Source organism: Nelusetta ayraudi, unplaced genomic scaffold (assembly GCF_046127955.1).
Source record: "Nelusetta ayraudi isolate G7.1 ecotype Tasmania unplaced genomic scaffold, CSIRO-AGI_Nayr_v1 ptg000011l, whole genome shotgun sequence".
NCBI lineage: Eukaryota > Metazoa > Chordata > Actinopteri > Tetraodontiformes > Monacanthidae > Nelusetta > Nelusetta ayraudi.
Genome location: NW_027466061.1, coordinates 8520801 through 8540952, shown reverse-complemented (window position 1 = coordinate 8540952; position 20152 = coordinate 8520801). Strand labels below are relative to the sequence as shown.

At 45.6% G+C, this 20152-nt stretch overlaps 1 protein-coding gene across 1 annotated transcript; it reads left to right on the top strand.

The window, feature by feature from the left end:
* The first annotated feature begins 1179 nt into the window (after positions 1-1179).
* Positions 1180-19508, top strand: LOC142884716 (GDNF family receptor alpha-4-like). The gene is made up of 8 exons (XM_076020560.1): positions 1180-1431; positions 10287-10553; positions 11561-11653; positions 11856-12225; positions 13049-13158; positions 13315-13449; positions 15799-15935; positions 18149-19508. The coding sequence occupies exons 1-8, from the start codon at positions 1377-1379 to the stop codon at positions 18383-18385; spliced, it is 1404 nt and encodes a 467-aa protein (XP_075876675.1). The 5' UTR covers positions 1180-1376; the 3' UTR covers positions 18386-19508.
* The last annotated feature ends 644 nt before the right edge of the window (positions 19509-20152 follow it).

Sequence of the window (20152 nt, the reverse complement as noted above, 5' to 3'; positions counted from 1 at the left end):
AGGATTTCACACTGCCAGCTCTGCTGTAAGGTGATATGAATGGGAGAGGGTGCAGAGCTGCAGAGGGGTCTGAAAGGAGGAAAAAAACATGTTTCACTTACATTCAAGACACATCAAGGCAAAAATAAAAGCCACCATGCCTAGAGCATGCGTGCAAAGTGGACAAGGCAACTGATTTAATGGGACATTATTCTCTCTCTCTCTCCCTTTTATCCCCTCACACAAACCAAATATTTGTGTCAGTCATGACGTTTTTTGTTTGTTTGTTTTTAAAGACATGTTAACAGCCTTTATAGGCCCCACGCTGTTTATATTTCCCATTCAAGAATATTTACATTAATTATTTTTCAAAAGAAAGAAACTCAACAGATCTCTAGATCACAGCATATTTAGCTCTCTCGTTTTTGCTTTGACTTCCTGTTTAGGAGTGAACAATAATTTGGCAGTTCAGGAGGACAGAGCAAACAGCTGACTCCAGCTGTTGTCATTAAACACGGAGACGTGTCTGCGCCTTTGGTGACATCACAAAGGGCTGGTTTCCAGAACTGCATTCATAGAGTATGCTTTTTGAAAGGTGGAGCAAATGAAATAAGTAGCAGACATTTTTTTGAATTTCTAGGGAGGTTCCCTTGGCAAACGTTACGGATAGAAAAACTTTGGCAAAGTAGAGGCTGTTTGGCAAAAAACTGGTCCGTTAAAACCATTAAATCACAATAGTTGAGCCCAGTGGATTAATGGCAGATTATAATTGGCTTCTCGTTGCAATCTACTGCACACACCTTGTGCTGTCCATCACTCTAATTCCAGCAGCTGTTCTCCCACGAGAAACAATCTAACATCCCACGGTCATATCCAGTCCCCCACCCTCCACCCACCACTTTTTTTTATTTATTTTTTTATTTTTTACTACGGGGGACCAATCACGTCGCGCCTCTCAGAGAGATGCACCGAGCAGTCTCGGCACTCTGATCTCAACTCTGGCTAGACAACTCCGGAGCTGCAACAACGCAGCAACGCGCAGGTCCAAAGGCGCCACAAGGACGCACTTGAAGGGGACCGACGACTGATCGGCGACGACCAAACTTTTTCTTTTCTTTTCTTTTTTTGATGAATATATTTTTTGTAGGGGGAAATCTGCGCCGAATGTTTTGTCTCTCTAGGGTTGGATCCGAGAAATAGATGGGAAATCAGAAACTGCGAGAGGCTGAATTGCGTTCACGGTTTTGTTTGGCCAACTTTGTGCGCTAAAGGCGGTGTGTGTCCACGACTGATCGGGCGCAGCGGCGGCGGCGGCAGTCGGCGGGAGGCGGCGGGAGGCTGGATGTGTCAGGAGCCGGACCACTGAGCCACACACAGCGCGAGTCCCCAACTCCCCAATGTCCCCGGCCAGGATGATAATGATCGGACTTCTCCTCCATGTCTTCTGTCATAGTAAGTGGCTCTCTCCTCTTTTCTTAACTGTATTGAACGCGCGTCCTTTGCACTGTTGAAATGTTTTTTGGGGAGAAGGTCTTCTCCACTACACCCAAAACTTGATGAGTGTTGGAGTTTTTTTGTTTTGTTTTTGTTTTTTGCACATGCGGAAACTGTGGCGACTAATCTAATTGAGTGACAAGATTCCATAAAGAGTCTCATCCCAATTTCACTCTTTACACTAACAGGCTGCATGTGAAAAGCTGGCAGGAGACCAGAGAGTAGAATAAAGAGAGCGAGAGGAGGTTGTCCTCCGTTTTACTGCTGATAATAATGCGCCCATGCAGGAGTGAAACTTGAAGATGACCCCCTGAATTACATTAAAGTGGTCTATAAAAGCAGTTTCCTCCATTCATTACAGCGGCAGCCTTTGACTTTACATCTGGATGACATCATGGGCTGGAGTCTGCTCCAGTTGGATGCGTTCCAAGGAGAGCTCTTCATCTCCCTAATATTGATTGGACTGCACGAGATCATGGAAGCGTTATGCATGAAGTGCTGAAACCCATGATCTTTGTGCGTTTTGCTTGACAAGTTGGCAATGATAAGTTAATAGAGGGGTGGGGTGTCTTTAATATGAAATAACCCTTAATGTGATGCAACGAATAAGCTTTTTTTTTGCAAAGAGTTGTTTCTTTATGATTCCGCAGGTTTGAAAGGATTCAACACAAGTGTTACAACACAAGTGCTACGCCCGGTTGGTTCTCTCTGATTGTATAAAGCACTTTGAGACGCCATTGGTTGTGATTTAGCACTGTACAAACAAAAGTTTATTATTATGATTATTATTATTATTATTGTTACAAACACACACACACACACACACACACACACACACAGGCTCATCCAAAATGAGTTATAATCATTAAAGTCAATAACAGGCTGTGGCTTGATAAGGAATCTCCCAGTGGTGCGTAAACATTGTTGATATTGAATCCTGTCATTTTGGTTCACCACAGTTCCACTCAAGCCCCTCATTGGTCCTACTGCTCTTTCAAAAGCGTCTGTCTACAGGTGATATACCCCGCACTGCTGTTAATGCAGTGCACATAAAATATGATCTTCACATGAGGCACCATCATCCACCCAGTGCTTCCCAGAGGCATGCAAATAAATTTAATCTGAGAGCGCAGGACACGCAGGCTCGGCTGCCTCCCGGGGGAAAATCCACTTAATGTCAGGTGAGGCTGCCCATTAGAGATTAGTATCTTAAAATGATGAATGTTTTCCTGTGAATGTCAAACCTTTCGGGCAGCGACTACATCATCCAGCGTGTCACCGCACCTGCCTGCCACTTAGCTGGAATCACACAAGTGAAAGGCGGATACTTGTTTCAATTGCTATTTAACAGACACCTGAGCGGCTGCATTTGCAGAACCAGGCAGAGTGTCGTGATGCTGAATTCCTCCTTTATACTGATGCAAAAGAGATTGAGTGTAATCTTCTGCCTTTGCACTATTTCAGGGCAAGTGAAACCTGTCCTCTGGTATAGTGCAGCTTCAGATTGCCGCTCTTACTTCATGCCACTTGCTGTTTATCTGCAGGAATACGCAGCTTTGTAGGCGCTGCAGCATAAATGACCCCTGTGAGCTGCACTCCATTTCATACACTTTTCTTTTTTAATACATCTGCCGTTGTACAACCCTTTGATCTGCACAGCTGCGGTTGGAAAAGGTTGGAAGAGGTTCAACCTTCGAGAATGTCTGTCACTGCTGATGCCCCACAGAGCTCAGGGTTAACCGGCGCCGCTGCTAACGTGTGTCAGCGTGACTGAAACGTTGGAGATGGAAGAGGAGAACTGGCTCTCTCTTCTGATAGTGAGCAGAAAAAGGTCCCCAATAACCTCTTATGGGATAGAGACACGACACTGACTCCATTAAGTGCTTATCAGTCACTATCCTCTGTGTGTTTTTGTTGAATATTATCAGAATGGTAAGAATTATCACTAAATAACACAAAAGATCAATGCAATGTTTTTGCTGAGGCTGGGCCCATACGTACAAACAGCACCTGGTGATTGAGTGTTGCTATTTCTGTACCTCATTTAGCAGCCTTGATTGAGCCATAACACGGCTGTCATACTATTAACGGAGTTCATTTCCCAGTCACATGGGTCTTGGGTGGAGGGATATCAGCATGCTGGCGCTGCTTCTATCTAGGAGTGTTTGTCCGTTGAATAAACACAACTGGGGTCTGCGTCAATTCACCTCCTGCACAAAGGTTTGTGCCCCGCCTCCCCATTTTATCTTTGCCTCTTTGCAGCAGACTTATTTTTACGTTATTTTTCACCTTCAGTTTTTTTTCCCACAGAGGCTTTTGTCTTAAGGCTCTGTGTCTGTAATTTCGTTTTCGTCGAGGATGACGGCACACAAAAGATTAAACTTGCAACGTGCCCTATTAGATTAAACAGAAAATACATTAAAAAAAAAAAAAAGTCTTTCTGAATGTCCAATTATTCCACCTATTTGATGTCACTCTTATTAATTAAAATTTACCGGAAAAGTCACGTCAAGAAGATAACTTTATTATCACTTTAAACGCACGGACAAAACTCAACGTGTCTTGATGTTAATTTGCCGCTTTGTGTGGCGTTTCCCTTAACAATGAACTGCAAGTGCGCTCTGGATAGTCACTTGATGTGCACACACATTCACAATAGATGTGTCTGACAAAAGCTGACACATTTCATGGAACCATCCTCACCCCCCGTCACCCCCAAAATGAATTCCCTGCCTCTAATCTAAGGGAAGCACCGAGCGACACAAGCCTGAAATATTGACGCAGCTGCACTCATCCCGCTGTGCCGATGTGGCACCTGATGCAAGCGTTTATTTTACCTGGAGAACTCGCATCAGCGACGCTGTGCACATGACGGGGCTGTACAATCAGGGAACCTGGGCTCATTGAGCAAGCCTTTACCCATGTAATGGACAATGGACACGCTTGGTAATTGTTAATTCACGCTATGAAAGGACGATTACTGCGAAAGTGTATGCGGCCCCTGTGGAGGCTCGAACCTCGGCCGCGTGCTATGAAATCCTCCCCGAAAGTGGAATAATTGAGCAGTTGCATCTTAATATCTGGGAAGAGGCTCTCATTACCAACAACCAGCACACAGGCACGTCTCCGATTCTACCCAAATAATGAAGGGAAGGCTCCCGCCACGCTATACATTTTGCAGAAGGACCCTTAAAAATTGTACCGCCTTGCAGAGTCGGAGTCGCCCCCTGTTGCACATACAGCCAGTAAAAGCCTTTTGCCGCTGTGCTGTGCCTTTGTTTCGCCCCAGTCCAAGGAAGGAACGGCGCTCCGTCCGTGCACAAACTGACAAGGAAAACAGTCGGCACTGACGCTTTGTGAAGAACTTCAATTTTTCAGCCGACCACTGGGCAATCAAGTGTAACTGCAGTTATTTCCGTGCAGAAGAGGCGTTAGTGGGAGAAATCAAGTTGTTCCTTGGAAGTGGACTTTTGCACGTGCGCGCGCGCGCACACACACACACACGCACACACACACACACACACACACACACACACACACACACACACACTGCTGCCTTGCTGGTGGGGCAGTGGTGTGAGAGGGTGCAAAAGTGTTCGCCTCACTTAGGACTTAGGGCAGAAAACGAACATCAGACACACGCCTGCAGTGACGACAATCAAGTTGGGGGCGGGGGTGGGTGGGTAGGGGGAGTGGGCGGTGGTGAGGTGAGGGGCAGGAAGTGGGGGAACTTGATGCATCATTCAGAGACTGAGGAGAAAAGGAGCAGGGAGTTCAAAGCACGTAGGAGCATTTTGGAGGCCGACTCCACGACCACCTGTTCAATATTAAAAAGGCACGGTTCAAAACATGAGAGACCTATTAAAAGTATGCTCCGCCTTCTGCCGAGGGAAGAGGAAAGTCACTGATAGCAATAAAAATGCGTCCGTGTTTTCACTTCACCTTTAATAAAATAAATCTGCCTCCCGCTTAACTGGGGTTACACGGGTCAGTCACTCTAATTTATCTCGCAACTAAGAGCTCAAATGGAATCTTCCAAGCCTGAGCTCAATGTCAATGCAAAGTTGGGTTTGGCAGTACGATGAGCTGATTGGTGGAGAGCGAGAAATTCTCAGCTCAGCAGAAAAGTGGCAGCATGGCTCTGACTGAGCTCCCAGCAGCAGCGATTCGCCATCTGTGCTCCTCCTGAGGAAACACCTCCGATTTCCCTGCGACACAAACAAACGGCTTTTCTCTAATTCACGTTCTGCTTCGGCTGAAGCCAAAAGCTGTCAGACGCTGGCATCTTGTCTGAGCCGCGCAGATCCTCAACAAACAGACAGAATGTCGCAGTCCTTGTTAAAAATTGAAATCAACGTGGCGAAACAAACAAATTGCAATTTTTGGAATGTGATGGGCTCAGTGACCTTGTCTCATCTGTTTTTTTTAGGCTCAGACTTAATCTGGTATTTGCCAAAATCTGCTCCGTTCAGTCGTTAATAACTAGTTTTTGAATGTGCTAGTTTAATTCCAAATGACAATAAGCAGTTTGGCAGAACAACTATTTTAACTTACAGGCATGCGCTCTATTGTCTTACAGCTTACTTGTTCTCGGTTATTAGTGCCATCTGTTCTCTTAAAGTCAGTTGTCATGTTGCGTTTTTAATATTGTGATGAATTTAAATCAGCCCAGATAAGAATCTCCAGCAGATCCCAGACCCCATTGGTGAAAGATAAGTTCAGCATCTCAAGCATTAAAAGCAGCTTGGAATGTTTTTTGCAGAAATTCCTTATTTCCTTATCAGTCAATCTTCACTCATTATTTTTCTGATGACAGTTTAGTTTTGTTAGCTTGGACTTCATTCACTCAACAATTTGTCATTCTGGACAGATTTGAATTTCATTCATTCATGTGAATTAATCAGGTTTTGAGCACATGCGTGCAAAGAGAACGTCTGGTTGGCTTCAACTGGGACGCTGACCAACAGCAGCAATATCTGATTGAAAACTAAAGTTTTGAACTTTTTGCCAAACTTTCAACCTCTTTTGTCTTATCTTTTTCCCTATTACCACAACAATGCAGCACAAAAGACAATTAGTCATGATGTGGTGACAATTTTTTGAAGATTTTCTTTAATGATGAGCAAATGTGGAATCATCACCGGGCAAAAAAGAAGAGGTTTTGTTACAATTGATTGTGACTGTGAGATTTTAGGAGGAAGGTTTACTGAGCAAGGATGATTTTTTTATTAACTATTTTCATCTAATCAGCTTTCTATCCATTCCTTTCATCCACTGTTTTAATAAAATCACACATGGCTAGCAAACATGGTTATTGGTCAGCAACGTAATCCCCTCGAAACAATGGAGCCCCTTCGAGTGGAACATCCAGCCCATGTTAAGACATTTTTTACAGTCCACTCTGGACTCATTTGTTTAAAATGCAGGTAAAGATCAATGATCACACAGCTGTACACAACCAGCCTCTTGTTTTCTCCATCTGGGGACCATTTCCATCTAGACTCTCCAACTTCGCCTTTAAGGAGGCCTGGTTATGATTCCCAAACACACAATAGTTTCAAGTATTTCCAACATACTTTGCTCTCAAGTCTCAAGTAATCTGCTATTTGCTGCTGGTGTTGGAATGGATAGGGCAAAAACTTAACAAACCATATCTGCATCGCGACAGTGTTGACCAGCATTTCAAAATCTACTAATCAGCCCAGCGAGGACTCAGCTGGCCTGCACATCGCATCAATTCATCTTGTCCCCGGACCAGCAACGACCCTAACCTGAACTGGAATTTCCTTTCACAATTCCTCACATCATCATCATCATCATCATCATTATCATCATCATCATCATCAGTGTGACACATCAGCACCATGTTAAATAATGTCAGACTTGCTAAATTAATTAAGACCTGTGGAGCGGATGAGGTTGAACAGAGTTCCTCTGTACTTTTCACAGTATATAGGGAACTCTTATCTACCCCAGCCGGCTCCACCAGCCCCCTACCCTTCTTTAGCGCCTGCACGCATCCGCGTCTGTGAGCTTTGCGAAGCCGAAACTGCTGATAGTCTTCTTTATCAACGCTCGGCCTCGGGGAGCAAACACTGGTGGAGAATAATGAGTAAAGTGCCGGTACATAGGACGTCGATGTAAGCCGCTATAATCTGCGGCTAAATGCGGCAGAGTTCACACCTTCACACCTGCATCAAGGTTATTATGGCACACAAATAGACAGGGGGTCGTCACCTTTATGCATATGACGGTGAGCTGTGTGGGCGTGCGTGCGTATGAGCGATGAAACTCGCTGCCGCCGGCCGCCGCAGTTCTGCAGTGGCCTTGGCAGGTTTCCCGCGGCATCGCTGAAGCGAAGCCGCTGTTTATGATACGTCTGATGCCAAAGTGAGACGCGGACCTCATGTGGCGGCTCGAGATTGCAAAACACGTGGCGGCTGTATTGGATTGGATTGCTTTGTGTCGCCAGACAGCAGGGGCTTAATCGAAGCGTGTGACCGATGCAGCTCAGTGCTGTGTGTGTGTGTGTGTGTGTGTGAGTGCGTGCCTGTGAGTATATGTGTGCGTGAGCAAGATTGTATGTGTATATGAATATGTGTGTGTGTGTACATATATATGTGTTAATCTACTCAAGTTATTAGTACATACAGGATTAAATAAACAATATTCAACATGCATTAAGTTTAAACTTGAACGGCAGCTCCATTCATTTCTCACTTGCACAACACATTTTTAATTGTCTCCTTTAAAAATAAAAAATAAAATATGACAGGATGCAGCGAATTATCCAGATAAAGCCTAAAAAAGGAAAACGCCAGGAAATTGCCGACCCGAGCTTTTTCCTTTCAGTGGAGTCACCCTGTATAAAAAAATGTAATTTGTGGGAACAATTGTTAAGGGGGAAAAAGGGAAAAAATAATGATAAAAATTTCCTGAAATGCTCCCATCAGAATGCAATTTTATGAAGAGGCCTTTTCTTTTTATCGGCTCACATCCTTTCAGGCGGCGTGCGGGCCTCTCTTCATTGTGCTTCTCAATCATTATGCAATGATTTGTAGTTTTTCACTTTCAGCAATTTTGCACCGAGCGCCGCCTGTGCGTAGGATTACTTCCAGGCTCACAATGGAAATAAGCCTGCGTGCTTTTATTGTGCAATTTAATCCTCAACCGTTTGTAAGTCTATGTGTATTTTATGCCCGTACCATAAATCTGCCTATCTACTGAAAAGACAATTATCTGTTTCTTCCGAGCAAATGTCTGCGTCTTAGACAAATGTGGTCGATTATGAGAAGCTATAAATCCACACGCGGACGAAGCAATTCCGCAGTATCTTCAGACCAGCAGAAGTTATGATAGCCCAGTTTCTGTCTGATGAAAAAAAACACAACTCATATTTGTCCTGCAAGAAAACATCCCCATGGCAGACGCTGGAGTCGGGCAAATGTCTCAGTGTGAAACCCAGGTGAGTTGTGTCTGCCTGACAGCCAAATTGGAGCAAAAGTGTTTTGGCGGCTGGATGTTAAATGTGTTTTATAAATTGGTTTCATCTGTACACGTTGGGACAGAGGCTGACATGGCTGAAAAGCTTCTTCTTCTTCTTTTTTTCCCTAAGTGGCAGAGGGACCCTGCTGCTGAAAGTTTTGCCCCCAGCAGTTTTTGTGTGTGCTTTTAGAAAAGCAACAGCAGAGCCCTTTTTTGGTACAAGAAGTCTGTGAGTGCACGGGGACATAAAAGAGGCAACATGCAGACCATCTTTTAGCCTCTCTCATCCTATCTATTTTTTTTTCATGTATTTCAAAAATGTACTTGCACATCAGGGTTTGCTACACCGAGGAACGCACGCTCACCCCCTCCAGATACCACTGAATTGAGATTCATGCTGCCATGTTTCATACAGACTTGGCGTTTCCTTGAGGTGAGGTATGCACAGCCTTGTGTAGCCTTTATCTTTTTTGAGGGGGGAAAAATTATTTTCACATGTGAACTTTTTAGCAGCTGAGGGGGAGACAATCCATGGCAATAATCCCTGTTAGCTCATTTATCAAGTTTTATTCTCAGTGTGTCTTTGGAATGCAATTCTGTTTGGTAGCCAAAGCTAAAACCCTGCATCCATGTGCTCTCATAAAGAAAGTGTCCAGACTCAACAACACATTGCCAAATTCTTTGAAAAACACTTTACAAAAACACATTATACACATTATAAAAAGCGACCGGAACAAGAGTATAAAGCATCACCTGACGGAAAGTTACTGAGCAGTCCTTTTGATGGATGACAGCATGTGTTGGCCGGGATCAGGCTAACTCATCCCGGCTGCACTGAACTAAAACAACTCCAGCATTTCCGAGGCTTGGACCGACTTCTAACCCTCAGCGGAGGAAATAATGAGACGTCATGCTCTCTAATTATAAAGGCAAACACACTCGGTGGGATGTAAAAGCAACAGGAGGAGCCAACCAGGTGTCCCAAGGAGGAGATAAGGAAATAATTATGAAATCTTTACGACTGTACATAACCCTATAGACTTGTTAAATTACCCAACACTCCTTAATTTCTGAGCAGAACACTGAGCTTTCGCCCGCCAATGCTCCCTCCTATACACGGGTGTGCGTTTAATTAAATCAGCCTCGTTGGATGTTGCAGCGGTGCACCAAAGGCTCCCTGGATTGCACTCACTTTGCTCCTTTATCTTAATTTTTAAGACACCGCGCTTAAGCACTAATGCAGGGCGGCCGGGCCATAAATCCAGCAATCCCACATACACAGCACTGACCGGCTGAATACATGGACGTCGGTGTCGTCTCTCTTGCAGGTGGCGCGCCAGTGGCGGCCTCCTTCGACTGCCTGGTGGCCGAGCAGGGCTGCGTCCAGGAGCAGTCGTGCATGGTACTCTACCGGCTGCTGGAGTACTGCGCCGCCGAGGAGGCCGTGTCGCCCCTCGGCCAGGACGCTCGCACCGAGTGCCTGGAGGCCCAGAATGCCCTGCAGCACTACCGCCCGCTCCAGGTTTGCAAGTGTCAGCGCGGCTCTCGCAGGGAGGAGCACTGCCTCAGGGTCTACTGGACGGTGAGGTTCGCAGGTGAGTCGGAGGCACAGGCGTACATCTGTCTGGCTGGCTGGCTGGCTGGCTGGCTGGCTGTGCCACGTGGTGCTCGGCTCCATCACTAGTGGAACTTCTCACGGCTCTGCGGTACTAAAACAGTCTCTCACTCGCTCTCTTCATTGTGCTGCATTCACGTTTGTGACGACCCCTGACAAAAAACCCACATGACCGGTTACTGAGACATTGGCCGTGTCTGAAATTGCCCCCTATTCACTATATAGTCATTATATACTGTAGGGGACACGCCATTCTGTAGTGGTGTACGAATCCTGAGTGAACACTGGTATTCACTATATAGTCCACTCAGTGTATCCCACATTGCAACGCAGAAAGTAGTGGACAACGGATGATCACTAACTCTGCAATTTATACCAGCATGCATTGCGTTTACGCTGACCCAAAGGTAGATTCAGATTCAGATTCAGAGTACTCTATTAATCCCTGAAAGGCAATTCATTTTACGGTCACCTGTCCATAGCAAAAACCCAATAAGACAAGACAAGGCAAAACGATGATCCAGGATAAGACAAAGATATACACAGTAAATGTCCACAGTCAGGTCACCTCAGTGACCGCACAGCAGGGCTGGGTGCAAATGAAAATCAATCATCACAATCCACAGTTCATTTAGCTGGACATTTTGTGAGTTGTGTACCTGCCCTACAAGCGTGCGTTACTGTAGTATTCCAGCAGGGGGCACACTACAGTGTTTCCGTTCAAGGAAACACGAGGAGAGTCTTTTGTTGGTCTGCATCTCTCACAAACGTTGAGTATTTCTGTATTAATGGAGACACAGATGGTAAATATGTATAGGAAAAATTGGAGCACAGTTTCTGTGGTCACAACGTGGCTGGACGTCCACAGCAGCAAATCATTTGATAGTTTCTCCAACCGCTGTCGTCGCATCCAGCTGAGAAATTTGTCTGACTCTTCTTCCACGTCTGCACGACGGCTGTGCGCTGACACCTCACTTGTGTTTTCAGCTTACGACGAGTACGAAGTGTCTCCGTACGAAGAGCTCAAGTTGACTCTGGTGAGAAACATCGAGATGTCGCGCATGGCCTCCATCATGGCAGGTAGGTTCTCCTTCCAACGTGCTCCCTGAACTCTTAAACTCAAGGTTCAAGGTAGCTTTATTGTCAAACCTACAGTATATGTAACATATACAGAGCATTAAAATTGTGTTACTTGGCAGCCCGCGGTGTAAGGATAGCATGCAGAGAACTAGAGAGTAAAAAAGTATAGAAGTATAAAATTGGCTTTCCGCTCTCCCCCCAGCTTCCTCCTTGGCCGTGGACGGCCAGAACCAGTGTCTGAAGGCGGCTCAGGACTGCGGCCTGTACGAGAAATGTGGCTCCCTTCGCTCGGAGTACGTGGTGGCCTGCACCAAGCGAGCGACAGCCTCCGACAACAGCTGCAACCGGCAGAAATGCCACAAAGCCCTGCGGCGCTTCCTGGAGCGCGTGCCTGAGGAGTACAGCTTCGCTCTGCTCTTCTGCCCCTGCTCCGACACGCTGTGCGGCGAGCGTCGCCGCAAGACCATCGTCCCGTCCTGCTCCTACGAGGAGAACGGGAGGGGGGAGGAGAGGGTGGGCAAGCCCAACTGCCTCAGCCTGCAGAACTACTGCTCCAGAGACGAGCTGTGCAGGTGAGACGGCTGTTTGGGGAAGAAACACAAATCCCAGACAAAAAAAAAAAACCCACACACACAAAAACCCGACATGCTGAAATTGATAAAACTCTACTTTGTTTAGACAGCGGTTCACAGTGTCTGCTAAAAGAGAAGCAGAGGATTGAGTGGAAGGAGAAGGCAGCGAGATAACTCTTCAGCGCGGAGCTGAGAAAAGATAAAATAAGTGATACGTTATTTATCCCCGCTGGGAAATTTGGTTTTGAGTTTGCAGAAAATCTTGCGGTTAGCACAGGCACCGGCGGGAACACGCAGGCCCGCATAACAAACATAAAAGTGTCTGTGACTTCACGCATAAATAAATTGAGGGATTAAAATTTCAGAGATCAGACGCAGACAGGAGCGGGGAGGGCCGTGGATTGAGGAGGCAGGAGGGGCTGGCAGTCACTCTAATTCCAGGAGGACTTTTAACAGTATCGTTGTTGGTTTTTGTTGTTTGTTTGTTTGTTATGGAGGGGGGGATCTGGTATCTCCTACACCTGCACTACAGCACAGGCTATCGATGACTAAGAAAACAGAAAGAAAGAAACTCAGGAGGCATCTGAATCTGAAAAGCAACATCCTCCCAGTGGGTTTTTATGTTGTTTTGTTGTTATTTAACAGACTTCCACATCTATTATTGGAAAAACAACACTAGCTGCTGAAAACTACCATGAACAAGTGAAAGAACTTTAACCAAACAGCTGTTTATTTCCAAACCGACTCCTCTGTGCAACATTGCCAAACTAAGAGCGAGCTCTCTTCTTGCGCGTTGTGTTTGTGCGTGTTTTGTGTCTTTCAGATCCAGGCTCGCCGACTTCCAGCACAACTGCCAGCCCTCTGCTCTGTCCGCTTCCGGCTGTGTGCGAGAAAGCAGAGCCATGTGCCTGAAGGCCTACGCTGGACTCATAGGTGAGATGGAAGAACAGGAAGTGGTGGCCGTGTGCCGTTTTATATGCGTCTTATATGCCGACAACGGTAACCGACAAACGATGCATGGGTTTCCTCCTCCTGTGTCATGTAAATATCACCAATATAATATAACCATGGCACTCTTCTGCCACTCAGGCACCATCATGACTCCGAACTACGTGAGCAACAGCAGCACCGAGGTCTCCCAGTGGTGCACGTGCGACGGCAGCGGCAACGAATGGCAGGGCTGCCAGCGCATCCTCAACATGTTCAGCAACAACATGTGCCTGCGTGAGTGGAATGTCCCATATTTTAGAGTGCAACTGCAAAGATCACATATTTTGTATATGTACATTATATATATGTACGCGTATGCTCCATAGTTGGTTGAAACTGGAACTTTTTTTGGTCACACTTGGCCCAAAGGGTACCAATTGTCAAGAATGTATGCCTGATTTTAAGTTAGAAATATGCTCATGTTTTTTGTCTTGTCCCTTTAACTGTAGGCTAAAATGTGACACCATCATGAACATCATAAATCAATAGTCACTCATAATGATTCAAATGCCGTGGTTCAGGCTTTAATTCACGTCACGTGTCATCATGATGTCAGGCACGAACTACCACAAATGTGAATTTGCCATAGTTCACCAGATAATTCATCCTGGAATTTGTGATTATTCATTCCTAAATTCATGTACCCTTGCATTCATGTACCCTTGCAAGAAAAAATCTGCAAAATAAACGGAACATTACATTTTGATGCTGGTGAGATACACCGGTACATCTGTGATGATATCATTTAATAGGGTGATGGAGGTAAATATGAGCAGATTCAACTGAAGGTTAATACCCTGTTCTTTCTTGAAGAGATTATTGGGCCATTGCTTTGCCAGTCAGTCTCCAAAGACAGTGAAGGTATTTTACGGCACATTAACGGCCACATGCATAAAGCGATTGATCGGCTCTTGTGCCAAAGAATCCGTGCAAATACCACCAAAAACAGTGCATTCTGTCCACAGACCACACGTAAAGGCGACAAGCGGCAGAAAATGTGGCGGCAGACGCAGGTAGCGGCAGGGCTGCGGCACGCTTATTTGAATATATTTAAATTGGTCATTATGTGTAAAATGACAGGAGCTTTTTCTATGCAAATGTGCCTCAATCTAAACAGCGGCTGATCATGAAAGACTTTGTGCTCACGTCCCAAGTCTCTGAAAAGCTAATGATGTTTGTGTGTCTACATATTTAAAACAACAACAACAAAAACACCTTGTCATGTATAAAACCTATATTGTTATTTATGTTTTTAAGAATTCGAAGCATGAATAAGTTTTACCTCTTAAACCCACACTTACTCAACCAGATCAGCCATTAAACAGCTGCAAATTGCACTCAGCTGGCAGTAACTGTCAAATTTTAACAAGTTAATAAGCAATATATATATATAGATATATACTGTCGTGCCTTGTGCCTGCCATCAGAGCTCCAAAGTTATGCTTTATTATAATGCATGTATTAGCATCAGAGGCTGTAAATTTCACAGTGAAGGAGCATTTGGAGTGAACCAACCCAACCATTAAAACATTCTCTCACCTCAGTCCAGCAATGTTAGCAATTAGCAAACTTAGCAAGAGGGGAGCAGGCATCAACAGCAACTGTAAGGTCCTCTGTGTCGCTCAGTGACGGAGCACGTGTCCAGAGGAGCCCGAGTCTGATCTGCAACGATCCTCCCCCTGAGGACTTTATAATGGCCATTAATGCTGAATTCAGTGGAGGTGGCTCGTTATTGATGACTGAGAGGGCAAACCACCGAGCCGTAATGTTTTTCTTTGAGATAAATAATGAATGGCGGGGGACGCTCTCCCTCGCGTCTGCTCGCCTGCCAAATGTGTATTTCCAAGTTCTGCCGAGTCACTGAGTCGCTCCTCCAAATCTGATAAACACAAAGTGGCTTCTTCTTGGATCGCTGCCAAAACCAGCCAAGGTGGAAAGACTGGGGAGTTAAAAGGCATCCTACCACCGCGCCAAAAAGCGCATTGTTTAGGACAACAAGTTTAAGTGCAAAAGTTGACACAATGTCGCACTGGCACTTTCAGCCTATTTATTTATCCTTCAGGCCATATACATGGTCAGAGACATCAGGTGGTTCTTCTCTGAGTTTTATCAGTATTACAGTTATGTCCTTCGTCATCCCACTAGCTTGGTGGCATTGTTTATTAGCTTAGCGCAGCTGACTTCACCTGGCCCTTCTCTGATTAATGGCATGGATACTGATAATCTAGTCGGTTTAGCTCTAGATAAAGACCACAGTGCACTCCCTTATCTCTAATTCATGAAGTATTTTTCCCCCCTCCAAAGCCGATTAAAAGTAAACGCATGTACCAAGCGTAATGACAATCCATCCAATAGTATTGCGGACATTTGTCAGCGTCTGTCGACGTGTAGACATGCAAGCGGTTTGCAAAGGAATCAGTTTTTTTTTTTTCTTATCACGCAGAGTGTTTGTGTTGCTAGTGGCTCTGAGAAGGCGCTAAATACTAGACGAGACACGATAAAGGTCATTGCGCTGGCAGCGCTAGAAGGATGAGTAACGACGCGAACCTGACGAAGACGATCACCCGCTGTTCATGTTTGCAGGCAGCGCCATCAGCTCCATGGGAGTCTCAGCGCCTCCTCCGGTGGAAAACACTCCCGTGCCAGCCTCTCAGCCCTCGCCACGCGTCTACCAGGAGAGGGTCCACGTCAGCGTCAACACCCTTCCAGAATTCAACAGTGTAAGCGACCTCTTTCTCTCTTAGCCGTCTCGCCATATGCTGCTTTGGGACACTCGAAGAAGTGAAAGAACACTTTGATTCTGTATCAGACGCGAACGCTAATGAGGCCCAGCAGCTCTGGCTCTCACTGTGAGAGGCCGCAGGTGTTGGCGCAATTGGACTCGACGCTTTGTGTTTTGTGCTATTATGCGATACTGTTCATGAGCATCCATCGTGATTGTTTTTCCTTCACATTCAAGCCACTGTCCTTTCCTCTGCCTCGGATTGTGTCTATGTACCATGTATTCTTCAGCTACAGACAATTTAGTCGTAAAGTATGATGCTTAAATGATGTTGGATGACTTTCAGCATGCAATGTTATGGTGGTTGAAATAATTATTTCCATCTTTATTGGCCACTGGTTTAAAAACTAGGACACTGAAGTCCCTAAAGTTATGAAAAGACATGATGAAAAAACACATTTCCCTGCGTACAGAACTCGTGGCGTTATATAATCAATTTGGTAGAAAGTGACATCACAGCGCCATCTCTCCGTGTTACTCGACCACTTCTTGTTTGCTGACTGGACAAAGTCAACGTGTCAATGCATGTGAATCTCTTCCCTCTCTCTGCCTCTGAACCATTTGCTCCCTTCTCATCATGTCAGTAAACAACAAATAGCGGCTCCACTTGATGCTGACCAGAACATATCCCTCCACTATACATATCCACTGCTAACCCCTGATTTGATGAGGGATCACCTTCCTACCACACTGCAATAACATTTCACTGGAATTCATTTACAGCGAGCCACAACCTCAGTCTCCTCCCCACATTATCTGCTTTGGAGCAATAAAACTGCGTCCCACCAACTCTTATTGTGAAAGGTGCAGCCGAGATGATTTGGACAATTTAAGTTGATTTGTATGCACTACTTATTCTACCGTCCTCTCTGTCTAAAGAGGGATATTTCAACATCCACATATCATTGCAAGCTAGCGGACGTACAATGTTAGAAGAAATGTTTAAAACAAAACAAAACCAAAATAAACTGTATCGTGGAGCTATTTTTAGATTTGTGTATTTGGATAATTCCTTCAAAAGCCACAGTGAATTAAAGTGGACAAAATGTTGCAGATACTGGACATTACAGTATAACATAAACAGCAGACGGCTGTGTAGAGCCGAACAGAGCAGAGAGCAAAGAGCAGCGGGGTTGTTTACACACTGTTCAAACTCAACACTCACAGCTTTGCCGTTCACAGTTGCAGTCGTTACATCTCGCTGAGTGGCTCTAAAGACTCTGTAGCGGAACGTAAATCAAAAGCCACTGCAGCCTGACGCACACTGGAAATGTCCTCACACCCGGTGTTTATACGTCTGTTGGCCACAAACACTTATCTCGGCGGACGGCGTGGAGCCGAGCCAAGGCAATCCTCAAATAGATGTTGACGTTGAGCTCTGGGATTCCTGCCAGCGTGCCTTTATTGTCACTTTCAGGTTATTGTTTCTCAAGCACAATGAGAAAGGACTGTGATTAGAAAACTTCCTCTCTGATGAAATATATTCAATGTAAATAAGATTTAAGTGGAGTGCAAATCATTACAGAAGATCACAATGTTCAAGTTCAAAAACATTATTTTTGCAGTACTGCTTGAGCATCGAAAAATACGCAATATACAATATAAAATACAATATGCAAAAGGCCTCATCCGTGCTCTTTATCAGTCTTTTCTCAAAGTATGATTATGTGCCTCTGACATGAACCAGAAATGAGAAAAGCCTCACCTTCTTTTTGCTGAAACAGTGTCCTGGATATTCAGCAAGACATTTAAACAAAACATTTTAGTAGAAGGTCGTAAACAGAGGGCTAAGGTGGCTTTTCCTTTTTTGTAATCATGCAGAGCTGCTGAAATCTGCTGAAAAAACTGCAGAAAAAAGTCTGTCAAGTCAATCAGATGCACTCTTGCACAATATAATCTTAATCAAGCTCACAGGCTTGCAGCATGATAGTGCACGTCTTCATCTAACAGGAGAACATCCAGGTTTGGCTACTGCGTCAGGATGCTAATTTTTTTTATTGATATATCTATTTATTTATTTTCTCATGTTTGCGTTCTCATCCCATGTTAAATGTTGTGGATTTGCTCTTAAAGTTGGTGTGGCGAGCCTCCCTCCTGCACGCTCCGGCGCTCCTGTTAATTGGAAGAATCACTCTTTTTCCGCCTCCACAGATGGACGAGAGCGAGCAAGAGGAGCAGGAGCAGGAGGAGGTGGTGGAGGAGGAGGAAGAGGAGGAGGAGGAGAGTGACGAATTCAACGTCATCCCGCCATATTCTGAGAAGGAGGACTCGAAAATTGAGTCGGGGGCCAGAGGGAGCAAGAGGGGAGCAGCTGGTCAAGTGCTCCCCTCATTGCCTCTGCTGCTGCTGCCTGTGCTCGTCCTGCACAGGGAGTTTTGGAGCTACTGAGACACCCCTACCCACTAGACCCCACCCCCCACCCATCTTCTCCAATCACACTCTACCCTGCACCCAGCACCAAGACGAGGAGATTTCCCACAAAGAGGAACGCTCCGTATCTTTTGCTTTCACATGCTAAAAAGCACCTTGACAGTATTTTTTATTTCCATTTATTTTGTGATTCGGCTCCTGCAGCCTCCGCCTCCGAAACGAAGCGACAGGTCCCGCAGTTTGCGCCACGTCTTTTCCACCATAAAAGAACGGAACGAGTCGAGCCGATGTGCGAGTGCATCTGGAACCAGAGTGTGGCAGAGCAGCGCAGCCTGAACGCTCCACTACAGTCCGGCCACTGCACAGATTTTTTTCATTTCTTCCCTTCATGACACATGACACGCCCGTCTCTCCAATGCCCCCCACCCTCCACCCCAATGACTCTCGTCTCCACCCGCCTCCCTCGTACTATGGCTGAGTAATAGAATCCACTTTATAACAAGCTCATAATTAAACGTCCCTCACCGTGTGCCGCTACAGAAAGCGGTAACATCATTTAAAGAGCGGTTAGTCTTGAAAGGCTGCGCTGTCGTATCACGCGCGAGAGATCTTATAGCTTCTTAACCTTTGCCTCCTCTCACTTTGTGCGCCATAAAGCAGGGAGCAAGAGTCGCGCCGCGCCGCATAGCTCCTCTACGCTAACGCGCCTCTCAGTGTTATTCCTGCCAGGATGAATGGCTGAGAGCTCAACCGCGGGAGAAAGTAATGAGATCAAATTCCTTTGTCGGAACAACGAGCCGAGGAGGAAAAAGAGCTACACGAGCAATTACAGCACAATTCAAATTGCTCAGCTTGCTGGAAAAAAAGGAACTGCAGACAGGCTCAGGGGAGGGAATAGCCAATTTGCTGTTGTCATACTCTCTTGCTTTTTAATCCTTCCAGCAGGCTAGTTTAGTTTTCAGGAGCTCCTGAAAACCCGACTGCAGATGCGTCATTGGGGGCGGGGGAGCTGCCAAGACGGGGACGGACACAGGAGGCTGCGCTGCCTGCTGGCTCATCTGATCCCTGAAACTGCTCCTGCTTGAAGTTAATGATTTTTTATTTTTTTTTGTTCTTATGGCTCTTAGTCTCGTGGACTCACGCAGCAGAAAGGATGTTTTTTGTTTGTTTTGTTTTTTCAGAAGATGAGCCCGCAGGAAACAACCTGTTCAGTTAAGAGTAAGAATATCATTTGCTCCAGAAGAGTCAGATACATTGAAAAAAATGTCAGACGAGGTTTGAACAATCCATCACTTTAACCGTATGACTCGAGGAGGCTGTGTAGCTCCAGCACCTCTGCGCATGATGTGACATTTGACGAGGAGCCACACGCTCGAGCCGCTGCAGGTCCATCCCCACTTCAAACCCTCCTGATTTGAGCCAAAGTTGGACTTTTGTGGAAGTTGTAAGATTTGATTCAACCTTTCATGACTGTTTCCCGCCTCAGGGCAGAATGACATCATGCAGGCTTCTTCTTCTATTTGCACCCCCCAACCCCCTTGCAAAGACCACTTTCTTGTTAAGAGTCGAGCTGCAGGAGGACGTCGTCAAGGAAAAGGCCAGTTAACAAAGCTCCAAAGTGTGACTTCAGGCACAGAAAGACCTACTTTGAAGTTGCGAGGTCTACTGATGTCCAAGAACATGGAGGGAAAGCAGACGGCGCAGACGTGTTTGTCTGGGAACACGGCAAAAATGAAACCGCATCGTTGTGTCGCATCACTTTTGCCGGCAATTTTCCTTGCGACA

What these genes read in the sequence shown, in the direction of transcription:
- LOC142884716 (XM_076020560.1), top strand. Translation starts at nt 1,377, where the DNA reads ATGTCCCCGGCCAGGATGATAATGATCGGACTTCTCCTCCATGTCTTC. An exon ending in TCCAGAGACGAGCTGTGCAG is followed by an intron (nt 12,226 to 13,048) that starts GTGAGACGGCTG and finishes TGTGTCTTTCAG; the next exon opens with ATCCAGGCTCGCCGACTTCC. An exon ending in GGCCTACGCTGGACTCATAG is followed by an intron (nt 13,159 to 13,314) that starts GTGAGATGGAAG and finishes TCTGCCACTCAG; the next exon opens with GCACCATCATGACTCCGAAC.